Source organism: Martes martes (assembly GCF_963455335.1).
Source record: "Martes martes genome assembly, chromosome: 4".
Classification (NCBI taxonomy): Eukaryota; Metazoa; Chordata; class Mammalia; order Carnivora; family Mustelidae; genus Martes; species Martes martes.
Genome location: NC_137891.1, coordinates 73,077,029 through 73,098,394, shown reverse-complemented (window position 1 = coordinate 73,098,394; position 21,366 = coordinate 73,077,029). Strand labels below are relative to the sequence as shown.

At 42.3% G+C, this 21,366-nt stretch overlaps 1 protein-coding gene across 1 annotated transcript in view; it reads right to left on the bottom strand.

Annotated features, from left to right (window-relative positions):
* NSMAF (neutral sphingomyelinase activation associated factor) overlaps positions 1-21,366 on the bottom strand; it is a 59,407-nt gene that overhangs the window by 6,936 nt on the left and 31,105 nt on the right. Inside the window, exons 10-23 of the mRNA XM_080801190.1 lie at positions 15,094-15,223; positions 13,316-13,387; positions 12,834-12,942; positions 10,201-10,377; positions 8,919-8,998; positions 8,285-8,375; positions 8,127-8,190; positions 7,132-7,183; positions 6,904-7,024; positions 6,372-6,503; positions 5,568-5,610; positions 5,090-5,253; positions 3,485-3,593; positions 2,125-2,183 (exon numbers count right to left, since the gene is read on the bottom strand). Coding sequence (XP_080657316.1) covers positions 2,125-2,183; positions 3,485-3,593; positions 5,090-5,253; positions 5,568-5,610; positions 6,372-6,503; positions 6,904-7,024; positions 7,132-7,183; positions 8,127-8,190; positions 8,285-8,375; positions 8,919-8,998; positions 10,201-10,377; positions 12,834-12,942; positions 13,316-13,387; positions 15,094-15,223 — 1,403 coding nt within the window. The remainder of the gene's footprint in view (positions 1-2,124; positions 2,184-3,484; positions 3,594-5,089; positions 5,254-5,567; positions 5,611-6,371; positions 6,504-6,903; positions 7,025-7,131; positions 7,184-8,126; positions 8,191-8,284; positions 8,376-8,918; positions 8,999-10,200; positions 10,378-12,833; positions 12,943-13,315; positions 13,388-15,093; positions 15,224-21,366) is intronic.

Here is a 21,366-nt window from a genome sequence, read left to right as displayed (position 1 = left end):
CTGAGGCCCGCATTGGGCTCCCTGCTCAGCGGGGAGCCTGCTTCTCTGTCTCCCCCTGTCCCTCCCCCAGCTCATGCTCTCTCTCTCTCTCTTTCACAAATAAATAAAGAAAATATTAAAAAAAAAAAAAAAGTTAAAGGGGAGTAAAATAGCAACTTTAAAGACAACAAAAATCATGGAGATACGTATATATATTTTTTAATTTATTTTTTTTTTAGCCAATTGCCCAGTTATGGTATGCTACCCCTGAACTGAATTAGCATTTATGAAGCAACCACTGACTTCCTAAAGAATAATAAAGCAGGGATTAAAATTTCCTTGCCTAAGAGAACATTGAAAAAGTGTAGCAAAGCAATCTCTTGGGAACCAAGACTTGCAAAAACGATAGTGAACTCTGAACATCCCATATTTGAAACAAGTAACACATTTCCTAATTTGTAAACTCACAACATGATAAAGAAAAGGTCAGAATGAGCTTGAAATAATTTCTTCGGTATAGTAAAATTTAACATTTTGACCTCATTTTTGCAACACGCAAGTCCTGAGACTTCTTCAAGCCGAAACACTCTCTAGCATTCAGCTTGGAAACAAAATCCAGGGAGTGAACACAGCATTACCTGAACTTTACCCTCTGGGCGACACTCAACTCTGAGCCTCTTCCTGACCGTGCTGCTGACTCTGAAGAATGCCTTTTCTAGCAGGCATTTCTGAGTCATCGCCACAAAGTCTACTGCAGCTTATGAATTTGGGGGATCCTACGGGAAGCCGTAAGTCAGCCTGGATGTGAGGATGCTGTTCTCAAAACAGATGACTCTGTGCCCATGTTAGAGGGGAGCCTGCCGGAGCCTGGCTCACAGCTGATGAGCCCCCGCTGAGTGCCCACACAGCCAAACGTAGACCATGTGTGTGTGAGCAAGGAAGGTCCCTTGGGGGTGACAATCAGGATATGCATAGATCAGTACTACAGGTTATTAACAGAAGAAACAGAAAAAAAACAAAGGCTTCTCACTTAAAAAAAAAACAAAACCCTCTTTCCCCTTCACTTGGTAAATTTACAAAGAAGGGATATCATGCTTAATGAGCATCCGGGGTTTCAAGCCTCGACGCTCCCCAACGTCCCCAATCATGGTTTATAAGGTCATATAAGTACAGGAGGCTGAGGGACTTAAACCCTGGTGGACAAATCCAACTACGAACCCAGGCTCTGCTTGCCGATAAAGCTTTAGTGAGAAAATGCTTTCACGATACAGCATTCAGTCTCGTGTGATGATGCTGGCACACTCGGGGGACAGGATCCTGGGGGAAGGTGGAGTGCTTCCCTCTGACAGGGCACCTGCTGATCCCAATGGGGCCCAGCGTGTGTCCTGCATGTCACTTCCTTTGGCTGACAGCAGAACCATTATCTGTGCTTTGTGCAAAATTCTGTTGTATGCATCCTGAGGTTGTCCCTGAGAGAGTGAGGAAGGACGTGCTACAGATAATGAGCCACCATGAGCAACTCTGAGAGCGGTAAGCCTGACTTCTCCGGGAGGGTTTGGTTGGACAGCACCATTTCCAGACTTAATCGATGAAACACATAATTTCCTCCGATAAGGCTAAAGGAAAAGTCCCCTCCAAAACAGCCAGCTACTAACTGTCAGAGCGAGTTGTCTTAAAACCTAAGCAGGATGACTAAGAATCTGATACCGTAGAACATTAACAACGTGTGCCTTGGATTTCCAGTGAAATTCCACAACAAATGCCCTGAAACGCATAGCCCGTGACACAAATGAAACATCTAAGAGCAAAGGTGCACTTGTCCATGCTCCCGTGCACGGTGCCCTGGGACGCCCCGGCTACACCCTGCAGCTGCCTGGCTGTTCTGGGGCCCCCCACCTAGCAAGGAGCCAGGATTGAGCTCTTTGTGCCCGCCCTGTCGCTGAAATTTCAGGAAACCTCGTCAGCAATGGAATCTCATGATTGTTTCTGGCAAACTACAGTGACGTTTTCTGCTAAATGCCACAAACTGCTCAAAAGTCACTTTCTGTGGAGGCAGCACACCCAAGTGCAATCCTTGACTCAGGGTCAAGAAACCTGGATTCTTCACGGTTCCAGGTAAACCACTGTTCAGGCAGGAAAACTCACCTTGTGAGGTTGTAAACACGGAAGACCCGTTACAAGAGACGGCTATTCCGGTAACTGCCCTGTTTAAAGACAGAGATTTATAAGTTACCAACATCCATGAGCTGGGATACTCGTCGCTTTCAAGTCCTGGATTTCATTTTACCAAGTGTCTGTATTTATTTTTGTCACAGCCTGTCTGCTGGATCTGTCCTGCACACATTACACCTGCCACGACCAAATCATCAGTTGGGAGCTTCAAATTTTGTTTCCGGTGAGACCTGCGGCTGGAAACCATTCCACGTCTCGGCTTCCCTAGCTGCCACAGTCAAAGTCGAACATCTTCCCGATGCCATGAATCAGCTTCTCCTCAATTCCACCTTATCTGACTGTCCCCCGAATTGCTGAAACTCTCTTTTACAAGCACTTCACTTGCTTCACTGCTGAATCGAATTTACCGAGCCTCGGTTCAGTGAGGATACTCTTGTCTGGTGCTACCATTTCCTTTTACGGGTTCCTTCCTGTCTACACTGCCTGGGAGGATAGGGCCTCTTTCTGTGGGTCACTTAGAGACACTGAGAAAAGGAAAGCCACTGTTAGAATGAATGAGGTGGAACTATGTATTTCTTGGCAGGAGGGTGTGCTCTGGTCCCTAGCCTTGGATCTGAAGTGGATTGGGACATTCAGACCCACCCATGACCCATGGTGTCTGTGGTATCAATATGTCAGGACATCTACGCCATCGAGCAGGCCTCCGGGCCCGTCTCTGAGCCTAGGTTTTCTCATCCATAACAGGATCGCTCAGGGGAACTCAGTGCTTCTCAAGCCTTCCTACCAAAATGTGCGAATATCCTTAATGGCAGAAGTCTAAACACTCATAACCCCTCTGGGCCTGACAGCAAGCCCTTTTTTTTGAAAGTATGGGTATTATTTTTAAAACTCTTGTGAACTTCACCCTTTGATCTCTCTCTCTCTCTCCACATACTTGTTGTAAATTTTTAAAAGGACACATCTTCCCCTACAGTATCTGTAAATTCAACACTTGGAGAAGATCTACCATGTTTCTCCCATCAAACACTTGAGGGGTAGTGTACCCCAGTTTGAGAGGCAAAGAACTACCTGCTGGCCACAGACCCGGCCCTGGGCTCCAGAAGGACCAGTGGGAGAAATGACAGCATGGAAGGCTGACATAAATCCATTCTGTGCCGAATTTCCCCTTGCCACGTTGACTTCACCTGGCTGATCACCACAGACATTGTGGGGGGGGGAGAACCCATCAAGACAACACAGAAAGAGAGTTCCCACCCCCTTAACTCCACTTAAAACAGTGTCACTCCAGGTCAAGACCCCGGGTTTGGCAAGGACGGCAGAGGGGCGCTCTTACTCTTTGTGGATTTTATATTGCTCCTGTAACTGCAGTTTGGTGATGTTATTCCAGGCCAGGCTTTTACTTTCTTCGGTCAGGTCTTCAAAAGACTCTTCACCTGGAGAGACTACATCGAATTGTTGCCCAGTGAGTCAACTGAATTATTAACAAGCACCAGATACAACAAGCATCAGGGCCACAGTATTTTCTATTATAACCAAATGACCAAGGAAACACAGTGCCCCACTGAAACAGAACTACCCTGAAATGTGCTGGGGCGCTCCATGTTCGTCAAGGGAAAATGACAAAATGTATAATTTAAATAACATAAAAATCCTTGGGAGAAAGACTGAAAAGTATCTTTGAAGCCTGAAGTCTTTTTATACTCTTACCAGTGTTCTCGAAATTTTCACTCAGCCCCTGCCTTAGGAACTTCAGGAAACACAAGACCGAGTAACTATTTCCTTGTCAGTAATCACTGCAAGAGCCTGACTGTTCCCTAGAAATGCTGCGGTTTCCTTTTGGTTTCGAGGGGGAGAAAGCAGACTTGCATTCCAAGCTACAAGTGCCCTGGCCAGGATGAGGGAAGCAGTCCCTCCTGTCATCTGAAGGGCCGGGCAATTGCTCCCTAGTATAATCACAAGACAGTGGTATGAGCCTGGTGACTAAGTGGGGCACGGGTTTAAGAGGCATCACAAGATAATCTCATGGTCTTTATGACTGAACCCCGTGGGCCATTATCTCTTAGAGAAGAAAGGCCAGCTACCCGGGGTCCCGGGCCCCTGCGAGCTGTTCCTCCGGCCTGAGAGAGTACTCTGCTCTCAGCACCTACGAGGTCCCCGGGTGCCTGGAACAGACAGGAGTGTAGATGATAAGAAATCATGGGACTTTGCTCCCAGGGTTCCACATAGTGTCAGATTCCTCCTGGGAGCCTGTGGACCTGAGGCCATCCTATATGAAATGTGAAACACAGGTAACTGGCTGAAGGGGAGTACTCTTTCCTCCTTCTCCAAATACTGGATGTTACAACGGGGTCAAGTTCATTTTAGCACCCAGCACATGCCAGGCACACAACAGACTCTGTGTGTGTTCATCAAATGACTAAGAAAATGAATCAAATGAAGAAAACCAAGCACCCTGAATTCAAGATCTGTGGGTGGGGAAGGAGGAGGAAAGTGAGGGATGGCAAAGTTGTTTCTGGGAGAGAGCAGGGGACAGCGGGGCCGGGGTGACCGTGGGAGCAGCACGGCCAGGATGGCCAGTGTGAAAGTGAAGGGCATCAAACACTGGCTTGGAAAACCACAAAAAAGGAGAAGGAGAAAAACAGCAGCAACAACAAAATACTGCCAAGTCTCATGGGATGGGAGTAATACCACCGGGTAAGAAAAGTAACCTGATTTTCTTTAAAATCAGCAGTTAAAACACGGACGAAACAACAACAAAAACACGCTTGTCGGAGCTGTTTTTCAGGAGAATGGGAGGACGGCCGTCGGGTGTCCCAACACAACCACCCCTGGGCCACATGGCTGTTCGTGGCTCTCCTGTTCTTCAGAACCTTCAGGAACATCTGACTCAGAAAAAAGCAGCCACAGGTGCTCCCGTTGATTCTCCTTACACACTCACCTGGAGAATCTGCCATGGGATCATCAGGACCACAGGTCTGGGTGACAGTTTTCAACTTTGGGGTGATCCGTCGAGGATGTGGGGTCACGAAGAGCTGTTTTGGTGTCTGGCCAAACTCCAGGATTTGGGTCAGCATGGCCACTTTCTCGTCAGGGTCCTCGATGCTTTGGGACAGAACACAAGTAATGCAGTGAACCATGAGGTTCAAGTCCCCCAAGAGCACAAATGTCAAACAATGCGGCTCAATGGGAGAGAGATGTAATCCTCAAACAGGAACAGCTCTGTGCCAGGACAGTCCAAGCCTCATCACAGATCTTTAGAGAATTTTCTGAGGCTCGGTGACTTACCTAACAGGGAAAGCAAGATATAATTCACCGTAAAATTTCCACACCTCATATGATCAAAGAGCTGCATTCATCATTTAGACAAAGAGGTTTTTCGTAACTCAAGTAGAAACTCCTTCTAGACGTATAGGTACCTGTTCAAGTCTACGCCTCCTTCATAGGTCAGGGGATGAAATACTGAAAAAAAGATGAAAAACTCTCTTGAAAGGGGTACTGTTTGGTTATAATCAATGCTCTGCACAGACTCTTAAATAAAACTCAACAACTTTGAACTCATGGTTTCAAAGAAACTCATGGTCACTTTGCAAGAAAAGACTAATAAAAACCAATGGCAATAAATATCAACCCGAGTTATCTTTTGCTAAGGAGAAATCCAGTTGGCAGGTAAGACAGCCTCTTATCTCCAGGTGTTTGCTGGTGAGCACCTCTGCCCCCAGCGGAAGCACCAGTCACCCCTCACTGCCCTGCGCCTGTCGGCCCTGACCTGCTCGCTCCTCTTCAGCAGCTGACACCACTGGCAGCCCGGCGGCAGGTAAGAAGGAGCCCGAGGAGGGTATGCTGCTGCTGGTTTCTTTCTGCTCCATTAATAGGAAGCCCTGGGCCCTTTAGGGGAAGGAGGGGTGGGGGGCACTCTTCTACCATATTCAGATTGAGTTTGAATTGAAATCGATGAGTGGGGTGGAGAGTACATGTTAACATTGGAAGACTTTAGAAAAACACCTCTGGGGATCGGGGCAAAGTTGGGGTTCTTTAGGCAGAAGTCCTTCCTCCTCTGTTACTCAGTACCTGACCCAGGGCCATGGAGCTGGGGGCCGCCCTCTGCTGACAGAAGATGCTTCTGCCAAGCATGAGCTTGGGCTGCTCCGGCCGCATTTTTTTTCTCTTTTTGCTTGTGTTTTCATCAAACGCTATATGACATTTCTGAGACCCTCACTTACCATTATGGGCCTCAACGGCATCACTCCCTTTCTGCTTGTAGCCAAATATTAGATCGATCCACTCGTGGAGGTGCTCTGACACGTAATTGCTTTCCAGCGCGTCCTTGCTCTTCTGGAGAAAGTCCTCGGGACCTGTTAGATTAGACTCCATCAGAACGTCACTGTCTTCCTTTACTCTCTCGCATCTCTTTTGTCTATCCACATGCAGATAAAGCTTCTAGGAGAGGTAAGAGGCACGTGTTTCTTAATGAGGCTTTTTTGGCCCCATCAGATAAAATATATATTCTGGCGGGGGAAGGGGAGTGGTGAAGATCACTCTCACAACATTTAGATCTTTCAAACACATATCGATGTTTTTACGTCATAGACTCACAGACTAGTTCTGATTTGGAACAGAACTGATAGCGCCTCATTTACATAGAGAATTCTACTGCTATTTTAAAAAATCGAGGCTACTAAATCGTAATACTGAAGGGCCCCCTCTCCCAGGTGAAGAAGTGCTGAAACTCGGTACTTCCAAGGTGGTACTCACTCTGTGCCCAGGGGGGGAGTTCCACATCATCGACCATCTGCCCTCCTTGTCTCTTTCCCAGATCCAACTTCAGACTATTGACTAAAAAGCTGACATCATCACCATAGAATTCTGGAATCAACTGAAAGTTTTTTTGGGGGGGTGAGTGGGAAAGAATAGCAACGAACATTTTTTAAAGCACTTAGAAACCACAAGCCCAGTGAATTATTAGCTTTATTAACTGCCTACCTCTTTAAAATCTGTTGCACCATCCAAACAGTTTTTCCAAGTTTCTGCAATACTAGATACCAAAAAAAAAAGAAAAAAAAATCAACTGATCTGAAGTCTTGGGTCTGGAAATAGCAACCAAAGCGCTCTCTATGCATCTAGGTGTTGTCCTACACTTCACCTATGTTAACTCATTTCTCTCATTAACTCATAATTCTCAACATCTGTATGAGGATTCCCCTTTGACAGAAGAGAAGCCCTCTCTGAGCTCATGCAGGGAGTGACATGGGGTGAGGACAAGGACCCCGTCTCCATGCCCATACCGTGAACCTTCAGCCACACACTGCCTCATTGAAGGGGCAACACAGGCTACTGCTTACACACGGCAAACCTAGCATGGCTGTTTTAACAGATCACTTCAGAAAGCGATTAACTTGCACACAGCTTAGAAAAAGACTGAAGAGACACAGATCAAAAGATTAACAATGACTATTATCTCAGCATGGTGGGAGGCCAAGTTAATTTTCTGACTTTTTTTTTTTGCAAGGAATACTACTTTTATAATTTAAAAAAAAGTCATTTAAACACTCCTGGGAAATTGTATTCAATTCATAGCAGAATTATTTGGAATAAGGAGATGTTGGAAACAGCCTAAATGTCCAACAATAGAGAAATAGTTAAAATACTTAAGTTATGGCATACATTAGGATGTGATACAATAATTTAAAAGTCACTGTTTTGAACATCTGATATATGGGGAAAACTTCAACATCTAATATGACGGGGCTACACTAGGCAGGACAAAAGCTGTAATTGAAAGATGTTCTTACACACACACACACACACACACACACACACACGCACACGACTAGAAAGAGCCTGAAAGGAACAGATGTACCAGTCAGTGATTCTTTACATGTCTTGACATTTTTTAATCCGTTGTTTTTCGAAGCAAACATAGGGTATGTTAATAATTAGAGAGTTTAAGAACTGGTAGGTGAAGCATGGGGTCAAACCTGTTGAACATTCTGTCCGCGTTATCAAATCTTCCATTCTGCAGACACAGCATGTACTCGGGTGCTAGAGGGGAAATCAGAGTTAGGTGAGATAACAGAATCCCCGGCGAATCAACCAGAAACCCCACTGAACTGGGAGTGCTGATTCAGAATCTCACCAATCCTCACAAGATAAAAGAGCACATAGCCGGGGGAAGAGTAGTGACTGCCATACATGAACTTTGGCTCTGGCATCTCCTGGTAGCGGGTCTGCAACAGACGGGGAAAGACGGTGCTAGATGTCGGCCGGGAAAACAGTAACTACCTCAGGTAGCCAAACCCCAAATCATGGCACGGGTACATTACATCCCTTAGTTTCTCTCTTAAGTAGGAAAAGGAGAAGGGCGGGGGGCACTGTGAACACACAGGATTCCTGTGACAAGTACTTTGGTTTTCTTGGCTCAGTGCGAACAGTGTTGGGCTGGATTGAACAGAATGGATGTTACATGTCTCTTCTAAAATTTACCAGGGACCCCCTCTGTGCAACTAAATCAGTCAACTTGTGATCAGGTCAGCCTCCTGCTTCCTGAATTTCAGGCAGAAAATTCAAAAGTGGGTGGGTGAGGAGCTGACCTGAAGGGGGAGGGCAGAGGGCAGAGAGGGGGGTAAGGAAAAAAACATGATGTAGATCCTCCAGTCACTTGGCATAGACCTCCCCTAATTTTTGGGAGAAATGAGTTTCCCTTACTATAAAAACAGGCCACCACAGCTCAGGGAGATCCTTAGAAGCCAGGCATCCCCAGATCCACGTACCAGCAGTCTCTCCAGCCGTTCCTTGTTTAGGGCCCCTACCGGCCTGCTAAGATCCCGGAAGGTTCCTGGATTTGACAAATCTGTAGAAATAAATATATTTTTAAGAAATGAATTAATTAAAATAAAGCCAACAAACTTAGTAACATTACCCCCCATGGATAACATGCACAGATTTATTTCCACAAATAACTTTTAAAAAATGGGGACAGACCCATTAGAATTATAGTATTTCTGATAGTCACTTACATAACTATAAATGTTAGGGCTTGAGTTTTAAGTCAGCAAGTCACTCAAGAGTAGCATCTCTAATTTGAAAATGCCCTGATTACTATATCAAAGAGTGCACGTACTGCATGGAGCACTGGGTGTTATATGCAAATGATAAATGATGGAACACTACATCAAAAACTAATGATGTCCTGTACGGTGACAATACAGCATAATCAAAAAAATTATTAAAAAAAAAGATGACTGGTTAAAAAAAAACTATATTTCAAGGAAAACAACAACAAAAATAAGCACATTTGAAAAGTCAGTATTCTTCTATCAAGATTTTCTGAAGTTTGAATTATAGTGAATATTATTATTGTGTGATAATAACATAATCTGAGAATTGGAGACTGAATGTTAACAGAGAAATAAATTCTCAAACTCCCAGAAAGTCTGTTATTTCTTTCAAGTGTAAGGGTTCAATTAGTGAACTGTCAAAAGGAATTTATTGTTCATAATATATAATTTAGAATATTACAAAAATCAAATTACAGTATAGTCACATTTTTGTTGAAATAATGAGAGAAATACATATGCCACAAGGTTAAAATGATTCTCATTAATGTAATCATTGATGATTTTTCTTTCCTTCTTTAAATATTTCAGTACTTTTTAAATGTTCTAGAATGAATGATTATTACTTTTGGCATCACATTTTTGATTGTGAACTTTAAAATAATATGATAACCCGAAACCACTTTTCAAAGTGAAAAACAATTAAATATTTGAAATGTGGTCATTACAGGTAATAATGATATAGCTTAAAAACATACGCATACTTTCTGTGCATGCCTTTCAAGAAGTCTGGGAGTCCTTCTTTTGGGATTAAAAGCAGTTAAGAGCTAGTGGAGAAAACACCTACAAACCCCACACAACATGGAGAACACTGACCTGGTACTGCGAAATGGAAACTAGCAACCCTTAGTACAGAGATCCAGATGGGTTGGAATCTGTTGACACCTCACGATCGCAGCACCTGCTTTCCTCTCACACTGGGCCTTGGGGCACTTACCCAGCTCGGCGCTGCAGTAATCGTCGATTATCCACGGGAACACGGGGTACTGCGAGAGGTCATTGCAGCTGCGGTCCGCCAGGTTGTTGAGGTGCAGGAGGTACTGGTAGTTGGAGAGGTGCCCGCGCTGCCACTGCAGCGTGTAGCTCTCAGCCGTGCGCTCTGCCACGTGGTGCTCTGAGGAGGACAGGGCCCGCGGGTCACCACTGAACTTAGCAAACATGGGCTAAGTTGTACTGAGTGTGTAAAAACTGCATGTTTGGGGGTTTTTTTGAAAATTTTAAAAAAGATTTTATTTACTGATCTGACAGAGAGAGACAGTGAGCACAAGCAGGGGGAGCAGCAGAGGGAGAGGGAGAAGCAGGCTCTCTGCTGAGCAGGGAGCCTGTTGTGGGACTTACCCAGGACCCTAGGACATGACCTGAGGGGCAGGCAGACGCTTAACGACTGAGCCACCCAGGTGCCCCCCAAACTAGATAAATGTAGACCCTTTATTGCATTTTTGAAAAATACGTTTTAAGAAAATGAAAAGTAGGCTGTGGTTGGTTTTCACCAAGTAGCTGTTGCATTAAGTATGAATATCTCCAAGGACATTCACCAGGAAGAAACATTATTACATATTTAAATATACGATATAAAACATATATGAGGTGCCTCATTAGTGCAGTAGGTAGCGCGTCAGTCTCGTAAAACATATATGAAGGTATGGGGCAATATGTACACGTTACATGGTAACACATAATATTTACTATATTCTATATAGCCTGCAAGTACACAAAGTGCTTGAGTTTTAACGCCTTTCAGAAGCCATGACCATTTGTAAAAGCTTATTTCCTCCACTTTTTATGAAATCAAAACGAAAACATTTTCTTGTAGATCAGGAAGAGGTCTACCACACAGATTTGCCAAAGCCTATGTCTTATGTGGGCACATGAGGAGCACGGCAAAGAAAAGAGCCCGCTGAAGGAGAAGAAGGTCTCTGGCAGGAAAGCACGATTTCTCAAAGGAGAACCAGAAAGTCTCCCCCTGCCCCCGAGAATACCCTCAGGAAACATGCAACCGTAGAGTATGGGGCACCAAGGACAGCTTTCCTCCTGGAGGGCATAAAGTGACTCAACTATTCTATTTTGTTCAGGAAATTCTGCTTTCAACTTTTGGTTGGCTCCACCAGGCAATTTATCTAAGTCATCTGTTGATTCAGTATTTATCCTTACTTATTTTTACCAAGTTTCTTCTCTCACCAGCTATAAGGAAAGAGCTTAAAAACTCAAAATGCTTATTCTCATTTCCTACACTCACAATACCTCAAAGAAAGTCTGACCAACCTGAGGAATAAGATCAGCGGGAGTAAGGAAGCTTTAAGAAACAAGTTCTTAGGTCATGGCAAGTGTTTTGACTTGAAATTTTAGGATGCACCATGAAAGTTGAATTTTTTGTTGTAATCTTGTTATATGATTAGAGGAATTATGGTTATATGGTTAGAGGAATATGGTTATATGGTTAGAGGAATAAAATGAAAAAAAAAAGAATCAGGAGGCAGGAAATAACAATCAATGTGTATCAGAGCTATACTTAGGCATTAAATTAAATGTAACAGTTTACTGTGAGAAGAAAAAAATTGAATTCTAAGCCTATTGTAAAATAAAATATATTCCTTATTGAAAATAAACTACTCTTCTGAGAGAAAATTCCATTTCTAAGGCAGTAAGAACAGCAAACAAAGTTAAGATGGCATTAATAAAATCCCAACATGGGGCACCTGGGTGGCTCAGTGGTTTAAGCCTCTGCGTTCAGCTCAGGTCATGATCTCAGGGTCCTGGGATCGAGCCCCGTGTCTGGCTCTCTGCTCAGCAGGGAGCCTGCTTCCCCCTCTCCCTGTCTGCTTCTCTGCCTACTTGTGATCTCTCTCTCTGTGAAATAAATAAATAAAATCTTCAAAAATAAAAATAGAAAATAAAATCCCAACATCTGCTTTTGAAAATCAACCCAGTTTAGTTATCTAGCAACTCTGTAAACAAGAATAATTCAAGCATATAATTTCATATGTTCATGTCTAAAAAGAAAAACCAGGTGTTCTTTCTGATAAAGGTGGGAAAATTCACATTTTTATGGAAGGCTGAGGAACTATTAATTTAAAGCAAATCAAGTCCCATGGAGTCCTCTGAGTACAGAAGGCTCATGTGTTCCTTTTGTACTGTTTTTCAGCTTTATGATTAAGATGACAGTTAACGATCACAAACACATGACTGGACAACTCACTGCCATCACATTAAGAAACCAAGTCTTGGTTTCCATAAACGAATCTAGACATGACAGAACAGAAAAATAATTAGGTGGATTCTTTGTAATCCATTCAACTTGGGGGTGTTACAATATAAAAAATATTCAAATATATTTATCAAGAGTTTTTCAAACACACACTTGGAATGAACTACTGCCAAATTTCACTTATATGAACTTATGGTTTTATTTTTAGAATGCCATTTGCCCACCCTAGCTCCTGATGTGAAGAAATAAGGAGACCCACACAGGTGATTCTAGATAGCATTTCTCTTCTCCTATTTCCTATCCCAGGTACTCAGGAGCTGAACTATCATCATATGAATAGATACAATGAAAGGTGAGCACCATACCTAGATACGTGGCAATATAAAAATAGAGGTCATCTCTATCTTGAGGTTCATAGAACTTTAGGTAGATGTCAGAACAGAGGTCGTCTTCTGTGCAAAACACTTCCAAGCCCTATAAATTCAGTACGAAAACAGTAAAATAAATAGCACTGTATTTACCTTGCAATCTCAAAACAAGCTACATAAGTACAAAAGCTTTTCAATTAAAGATGTCTACTTTTCATATGCAGGTCTCACTTATTCACATTCTCCACATACAGATTTGATTCAGCAATGCACATATATGTGTGTGTTTGTATGAATATACGCAGTGTGTATATGCGTGCACACAGTTCACCCAAAAGAAAGACTTGCAGACAACGTGCTTACAGTACAACAAACTTGTACTTTTCAGACACGCCATGAGTGTTTACAAGTCAGCACCATTGGCTAAACTGAGGATATGACAATCATCCACCAAGAAGTGACATCCCACAAGAACTCACCAAAGGCATGAGGCCATGCCTCCTTTTGTAAATGCGGCGGACATCTTGGAGTGTTATCTGGACCACAGGTTTCTTTAAAAGTAGATAGACAATCTCAAACATCAACATTTGGACACAATTAGAACCTGCCCTATCAGAAAGGTGAAAAAGTGGCCAAATCTTGACTTCCCGACATGTTACATGTGAACAATTGGAAAGGCAGCTCTTAGAACAAGACATTTCTGGTTTTACGTCCTAGTCTACCCTTTTCCGCTAACTTTATGACTTTGGATGAGTCTCCCTACCCTCACTCAGGACCCCAACAATGCTAATGCACTGATCTATCATTCAGACTCCTGCAAGGTTGCTGAGTGATAGGGGATATTAAAGTGCTGGTACAGATAACCTCTCAGGAATTTTGCTATCTTTTTACAGATCAAAGGTTTTCTTAGAACTGACGCAGTATGTATTTTTTTAGAATTCTGTCCTTTATCTCTGTAATGACTACATTGTATTAAGACTCATAAACAACTAAGATATTAAGTAGGGCCTCTAAATTTTTCTTCATGAGGAAAAAAAATATTCTTGCTTCTCAAGAGGCTTAAAGCACTAGTAAGAGGAGAATGAGGTTAGAAAAGCCACTGAGCTTGGCTACATGGTGACACATCTACCTTGCCCCCGTGAGAGAGAGGAAAAGCCCACATGTGGAACTGTGGAAATTGCCCGACAACTGGTCAAGGATCCGAGCCCAGAGATTTGGGAGAGGATATATGCTCACACTATGGATCCTGAAGCTCTAGCACATACTCCAGTATCATCCCAAAAGTTTTTGACCCAAGCCATAGTAACAGTAGTGGTCAAGCCAACTATTACACCAGTACAGGTGTAGTGTCTGTAGGAGGGCTTGGTGAGGGTGTTCTGCCACCTGGTGGACAAATTTGTCATAGCACCATTTTTCAGACAGGAAAGAATCAGGTGTTTTAGTGACAGAATGACTAACCCCACCAGGCGGAGAATTTCCAGGACATAGCCTCCTATGACAGACAACACGTTCTTCAAGCTGCCCTGCCAAATGGTCCGATGCACTGTCAGAGCGTATTAGCATTTCTCTTCTTCTAATGAACCATTCAAAAAAGTGTTCAGCTCTAGATACAGCAACAAATCTTTACAAATTTTAGTGTGGCAATCCGAGTTTATCTTAAACTATCTGGGCGAGTAAATCTAAAGTCACTGTGGAAGAGAAGACTGTTTCCACCATCATGGTAGAAGCACCACAGCTGCTCAATGACAGCTTTTCCAGAGGTGTGCTGGTGCTGGCTGGCAGGGGACACTGTCACACTGCTTGTGACAGACTTGGATCTACTGATTTTGCTCCTCAATAAAGAGAAACAAGAAATACTGCATATATGGATGCAAACTCAGATATACAGAAAATACCCATTTCTCTTTAATTTTAGTACATTTCATTGGTCTCTTCCAGAATGGCTTCCAAGGAGAAAGGTATAAACCTCTAACAACCCTTTACTAAAATTGGGGGCGGAGGGCAGGGTTTCTTTTTACAGTGAGAGCAAGTGACCCCAGAATTACTGGAAAAACATCAGAAGAGCTCGAATCTGGATAAGGGGGCAACAGGATGACATAGGGAGTCCTCCTGAACACACAGCTGCTGGAGGAGAAGGGGTGGGGTTTCGATCCTTGCCAAACTATGAGAACACTGTAACTGTGAGGTCAAGTTCCCGGGAAAAAGGAGTACTCCAGTGCTGGAGCAGCTCCCCATCTGACCCTGTGGCCCTCCTTACCGGGTACCCGTTGAGAGGCTGAAAATACAAGTTTGTGTCGGTGATGCACACATGTCCGGGATTTGTCACCAGCGGTGTCACCATTTCTGCTTTGCATTCCATGTGCAGCTTTTCAGAAACACTCTGGAATCTGACCATACGGTTTTCAGCAAAAGTAAGAAGAATCATAAACCAATCTACTTCCTAGGTTTCACTTTCTCGAAGGGAGCTATAGTGTGACTACGCACGGGGGGATCTGTCTGAACACTACACTTAATACAAGAAAAATGGTGTTATAAACTGGTTGCTTAAATAAAACTGACATTCTTAAAACAAAAACAACAAAACAAAAAACCTGAAATTCTTTTAAGTGGCAGAGTAAGAACTCAAACAACAGATGAGTTTATCACAGAAGAGAAGACACAAATAAGGAATACCAAACAACCCTTTATAGGTGAACTATTTTTCCTCCCAAAATAAACTGGCCTTGAAACTATTCTTATATTAACATATTTTTCTATTGTTGTGTCTCTAAGTCTTAGTTTTTGAGTCACAGGTGCCATTTACTTTGCATAGCATTGGTAAGGCCTCACGTCCATAATTACAATTACTTGAACGTCAGTTCCAAGGAACATTCTTTTGTGGCTTTACTGCGGTAAAACCAGTCAAATGTGATTTTTCCACTACCCCTCCTAAATTATTTAACTAGTCGAAAAAGTCCACTGTCTTTTTGCTTTATTAATTAGTAAAAAAAAAAAAAAAAAAAAAAGAGGGGAAACAACCAAGTCATCAACTGGTTAAAAAATAAATCCCTGCATTGTTAGCAATAACAATGGGATGACAGCCCACAGGACAGCCCACTTCTACCTCCTTAGGGAGTGAAAGGGACCTCCAAGCTGTCACCCTAACCACACACACTGGCTAGAAGAGCTTCACAAGCCTTTTTAAAAGCCGTCAGGAAGCTTAAGATGCAAAGAAACCGGAATGAAGAGAGCAGCGGTTGGGTGATGGCAAGAGGCGCCACCTGCGGCAGATAGAAAGGGAAGGGCTGTGGATGGAGAGAGGTCTAGAGGGAAGCAGAAGGCAGTCAGGCTGGGAGAGCAGAGGCGCAAAAATGCTGCCACTAGGTGGAGAGTAGGGGGGAATAGCCCAGCGTACAGAAGGCTTGTGGCTCAGCTGCAAGGCACGAAGGTGTCTCCAAGGTTCTTCAAGCGCTTAGGTCCTGAGCCCCTCTGGAAGAAAATCTCCATCGCTCCCCAAAAGAACTGCAGGCAACAGAGATGGGGACTGTAACTACGGCTGCCAGGACGGCTTCAGCCCGCTCAGAGTGCCCAGCACAAGAAGGGGGGCACAAGAAGGGGTGGGCGTGTGACCGCTTCTGGAGGTAAACAGCATTTAGTTGGGTCTCCATGTCCAGAGAAGAGAAATGAAGAATTAGTTAAGCAAGCGGAACAACAGACTGGACATAGCAGAGACGTCCGGTCAGGCTGAAAACAGGTCACAACGAAGTGGCCTAACTGAAACAAAACAAAAGAAGATAAAAGAATAAAAACAAAAAATACAGAACAGGGTATGTGAGACCTGAGGGAATATATAAAACACACTAACATAAGCATAACTCCAGTTGTGGGGGAAGAGACAGAAAACGGGGCAGAGGAAATGGGGAGTGAGGGGGTGCCGATTCCTAGATGCCTGTTAGCCCAAAATCCAGAGGTCCCCAAGCAGGATAAGCACAGAGAAATCGGCAGTGACACGGAGGCAACAGTGAGACAAATGCTGTGGCCTCAGAGCCAACATGGACACCAAGAGACAACGGAAGGAGAATCTCCACAGTAGTGAAAGGAACCCCTGCCAACCTAGAATCCCACAGGCAGCAAAGACAAAGGGGAAACAGCTCAATTCTCCAGGAAGCGAGGGAAATCATCTTGAACAGATCTGCATTATAGGAAATGTTACAGAAAGTTCTTCACACTGAAGAGAAAGGACGCCAGATAAAACACACGGGGGCTGCAGAAAGGAAAGAAGAGCACCAGAAACAGCACAGGGTTAAATAGCTCAGTAAACAGAAGAAAATTAATCTTTCAGTATTTTTAATTGACACAGACACATATGTATGTGTCTAAATTCTTGAAAAAGCTAATGACTGTTTGAAGAAAAAGAACACTGTGTTGTGGGTTTTACGCAATATGTAGAAATTTAATATAAGACCACAAGATGAGAGTGGGTGGGAGAGCTCTAAGGAAGTCCACTGGTGTAAGGTTCTCACACCGCTGTACAGTTGTGTCATGTCACTGGACGCACACGATGGTACGAGGTGTGTACTGTGATCTCTGGAGGAACCACTAAAATGACAAAGAGTGGTACAGCTTAAAAAAGTCAAGAGAGTTGATAAAATGGAATACTTAAAAATATCGGACTGACCCAAAAGATGGCAAGAAAAGAGGGTCAGAAAAACAAAGAAGAAATGGAATGCTAACATAGTGTTATGACATTGACAACCATAGCTACAGCATCATAAATAAATTAGGGGCACCTGGGGGGCTCAACTGTTAAGCATCCGACTCCTAGGGTTTCTGCTCAGATCACGATCTCAGGGTTGTGAGATCGAGCTCTGCATCAGGTTCTGCATTGAGCATGGAGTCTGTTTCAGATTCTCTCTCTCCCTCTGCCCTCTCCCCTGCTGTACTTGCTCTCTCTCTCTCTAAAAAATAAATTAAAAAAATAAATAAATGAATTAAACAACCCCATTAAAAAGGAGAGCTTGTCAGACTATAAAAAGCAAGACTCAACTATATAAAGCCTGTGGTTTTCAGAAACAGAATAAGGACACAGGTACAACATAAAGGGACAGAAAAAGATATTAACGTGCAATCATATCACATGAAAATACTGGTATGACTAGATTAAAAGAGGGCAAAGCAGACTTCAAGACAAATGGCTAAAGAGGGATACTTCCTATGACAAAGGGCTCAATGCATTGAGAAGACATTACATTTAAATGTACATGAACCTAACAATATAGCTTCACAATATACAAGGCATAAATTTAACAGAAATGGGGGGAATAATTCCATTATTATTATTGGCAATTCTGACACTTTTCTCCCAGTAACTGATGGAACAAATCGACAAAACATCAACAAAGTAGAGAGGATCTGAACACGATATTCAACAACTGCCGGGTATATATTCCCCTCTGGGCCTTGGGAAGCATTCACCGTGACAGACCATACACAGGGCCCAGAACAACTCTCAGCAGCAGCAGACTGAAATCACAGAGCAAATACTCTCTGAACTGAGATGGTATTCAACTGAAAGTCAGTAATTATAAAATAATAACAAAATTCCCAAATATGCGGAAGGTAAACGACATACTTCTTAATTAACCCATGGGTCAAGGAAGAAATGATACAGGAAATTACAAAATATTTTGACAGTAATGGCACTGACACAGCATATCAGAATGCGTGGGATGCCTCTGAAGCAGTTCAGAGGTCAAGTTACAGTGAAGTACTAGTTAGATTACAAGAAGGTCTGAAACTGGTGGTCTCATCTTTGTTAAACCCCAAAGTAAACCAAGGGAAGGAAATCCTAAGAGTGGAAATCAATTTTATATAAAAAGGAGAAGTAGACAAAATTCAGTAAAGTCAAAAGTGGGGTCTTTGAAAGGTTAATAAAATTGGCAACCACCTGGCAAAACTGATAAAGACAGAGAAAAGACAAAGCCTTGGTATAAGGAATGAAAGAGGGACCGGCGCTACAGATACTACTTACATCAAAAGGACCTTAACAGCTTCATACCAATAAACCTGGTAGGAAGTGGAAACATTTTTTGAAAACCACAACTTACCAAACAGGCACAAGAAGACACAGACAACCTACACAGTCTCGTACCTAGTAAATAAATTAAATAAATAAGAACACTCTGGCTGTAAGACTTCGCCAATAAATTGTTAAAATTTTTAGGAAGAAATACAATCCAACACACTTTTAGAAAACAGAGGATGAAGGAACATCACTATACTGATTTGATGAGGCTGACCTCATCCTGATAGCAAATCCTGAAAAATACATTAAAGATTTCCACAGCGATATACCTCATGAGCACAGATGCAAAAACCCATTACAAAACACCAGCAAAGCAAATCCAGTAATATCAAATCATGTAAAAAGAATATATCATGATCAAGTTGGATTTAGCCCATGAATAAGGCTGGTTAACACTGAAAAAAATCAATCAATGTAATTCACAACATTAACAGAATAAAGTAGAAAAAAAATGATCATTTCAGAAAGTGCAGAAAAAAAATTTAACAAAACTCTAAAACTATTATTGAAAAAACTCTCAGCAAACCAGGAATAAAAGGGAGCTGCTTCATTCTGATAAAGGGCATTCATGAAAAACCTCGGCGGCCTCGTTCTTTAATTGTGAAATAAACCCTTCTCCTGTAAGATCAAGAACAGAGCAAGGATGTGCTCCCACCACATCTAGTAATTAAACAGTACGATGAAGCAAGACAGAAGTAAAAGCCATAAGGATTTCTGTGGAAAGGTCAGTATTAAACAATTAAACAATTAAACGATTAAACAAGCAGGTATATAGAAAACTCTATGCAATCTATAAAAAACCCACAAGGACCAATAAGTAAATCTGGAAATGTCACAGAATACAAGGTGAATGTTTAACAACAACAACAAACACCGTATTTTTATAGGCCAGTAACAAATAACTGGAAAAAGCAAATTAAATAACATCCAAAAAATCACCGGTCTAGGAATCCGGTCAACCAAATGCGGCCACGTCGACAGACTAAACATGTAACAGTGGGGGAAAGCGGGTGACTGTGAAAGACCTCTGTGGGCTATCCTTACACCTTCTGTCTAGATCTAAAATTCACCCCAAATAAAGTAATTTAAAGGGGATGTTTTGGGGTACAAAAGGGAGAAACTTGACTCTGAAACTAGAAATCACACGGTGTTAGAGAATCATTGGTACCCGAGTATTTTAAGAGTACAGAGAGTGCCAGAGAACACCCTTCGAAGAGACGCATGTTGAAGTAGTTATGGGTGAAGTGTCATGACGTCTTGTAACTCAAGTGATTCTGAAGGAGCGTATTTTACACACAATACAAACACACATGCACACATTACCTACACGTATACACGCATATAACACATAGACAGGCACACGCACCCTCTCACAGAGTATGCACGAATTAAAGCAAATCTGACAAAATGTTAACAAACCAACGCCAGGTGACCCGTAGGGTATCTGCGTTCATTAGGTTTCTCTTTCAAATTGTGGGGATTTGAAAATTTTCAGAATGAACAGCAGGGAAAAATAAATACAGTTACCCTTCATTTCTTCAATAAGAAAGTTATTTCCTCAGAACTATGATGAAAGCTTATTTTGGCAAAAGTTTACTTTTTTCTTTGAGAGGAAGTATATAGCACTGGAACATCTATTTTAAACGGCAAAAGTTTCTTCTCCAAATTCTTCAGTCTAACATTTTAGGGACTGGATTTAATTACAACTTCCAGAGTGAGCCATTTTCTAAATTAATGTCACACTGAAGCCCAGGATTGAAAAAATCGCTACTCAGAAGAATTATGCATTCTAAGTAGGTCAAAAGAAGCTAATTCCTCTTACTCCTTTTCCTTCCTAAAATGGAAGCTTTTCTTCCCCCTGGCAATCCACTTACCTAATATATCCTGCAAGTATTAAAATAGGAAGAATAATGCTACGTAGGTGAAACAGAAAAAGGAACAAATATAAACACAAAAACATTATTGGCCCGATGGCTTTACTGGCAAGTTCTTCAACACTTTAAAATGTAGTGTGAGGGTCACAAGTCTCACAAAGATAGCAATAAAACAGATTACAAACTGACCTTATTTATAAACATAAGCGTCTAACCAAAGCCAAGTACATCATAATCCATAAATGAATCAATTCAACCAATACAGTCTATGTTGTCCTAAGCTGTAGTGACCTACAGGTTTAACAGAACTCTAAGATGAGAATCTAAAAGAAAAATATTTAGTGAATAGGGCCTACAACAATGTGCACTTAAGATTTTGTACATACTAAAGAGTTGACATATAAAGTTAATGGAACTGATCACAAAGTTTAGCAGGATTGATGAAAACAATATGAGTACACAAACATCCCCTGCATTCTATAGATCAACAATAAACGGAAAATGAGCTTTTTAGGACATCATTTACAATACCATCAGAAATGTGTACTAAATCCAGCACAAGAGAAGGGGACCTTTATGGAAAAAACCATAA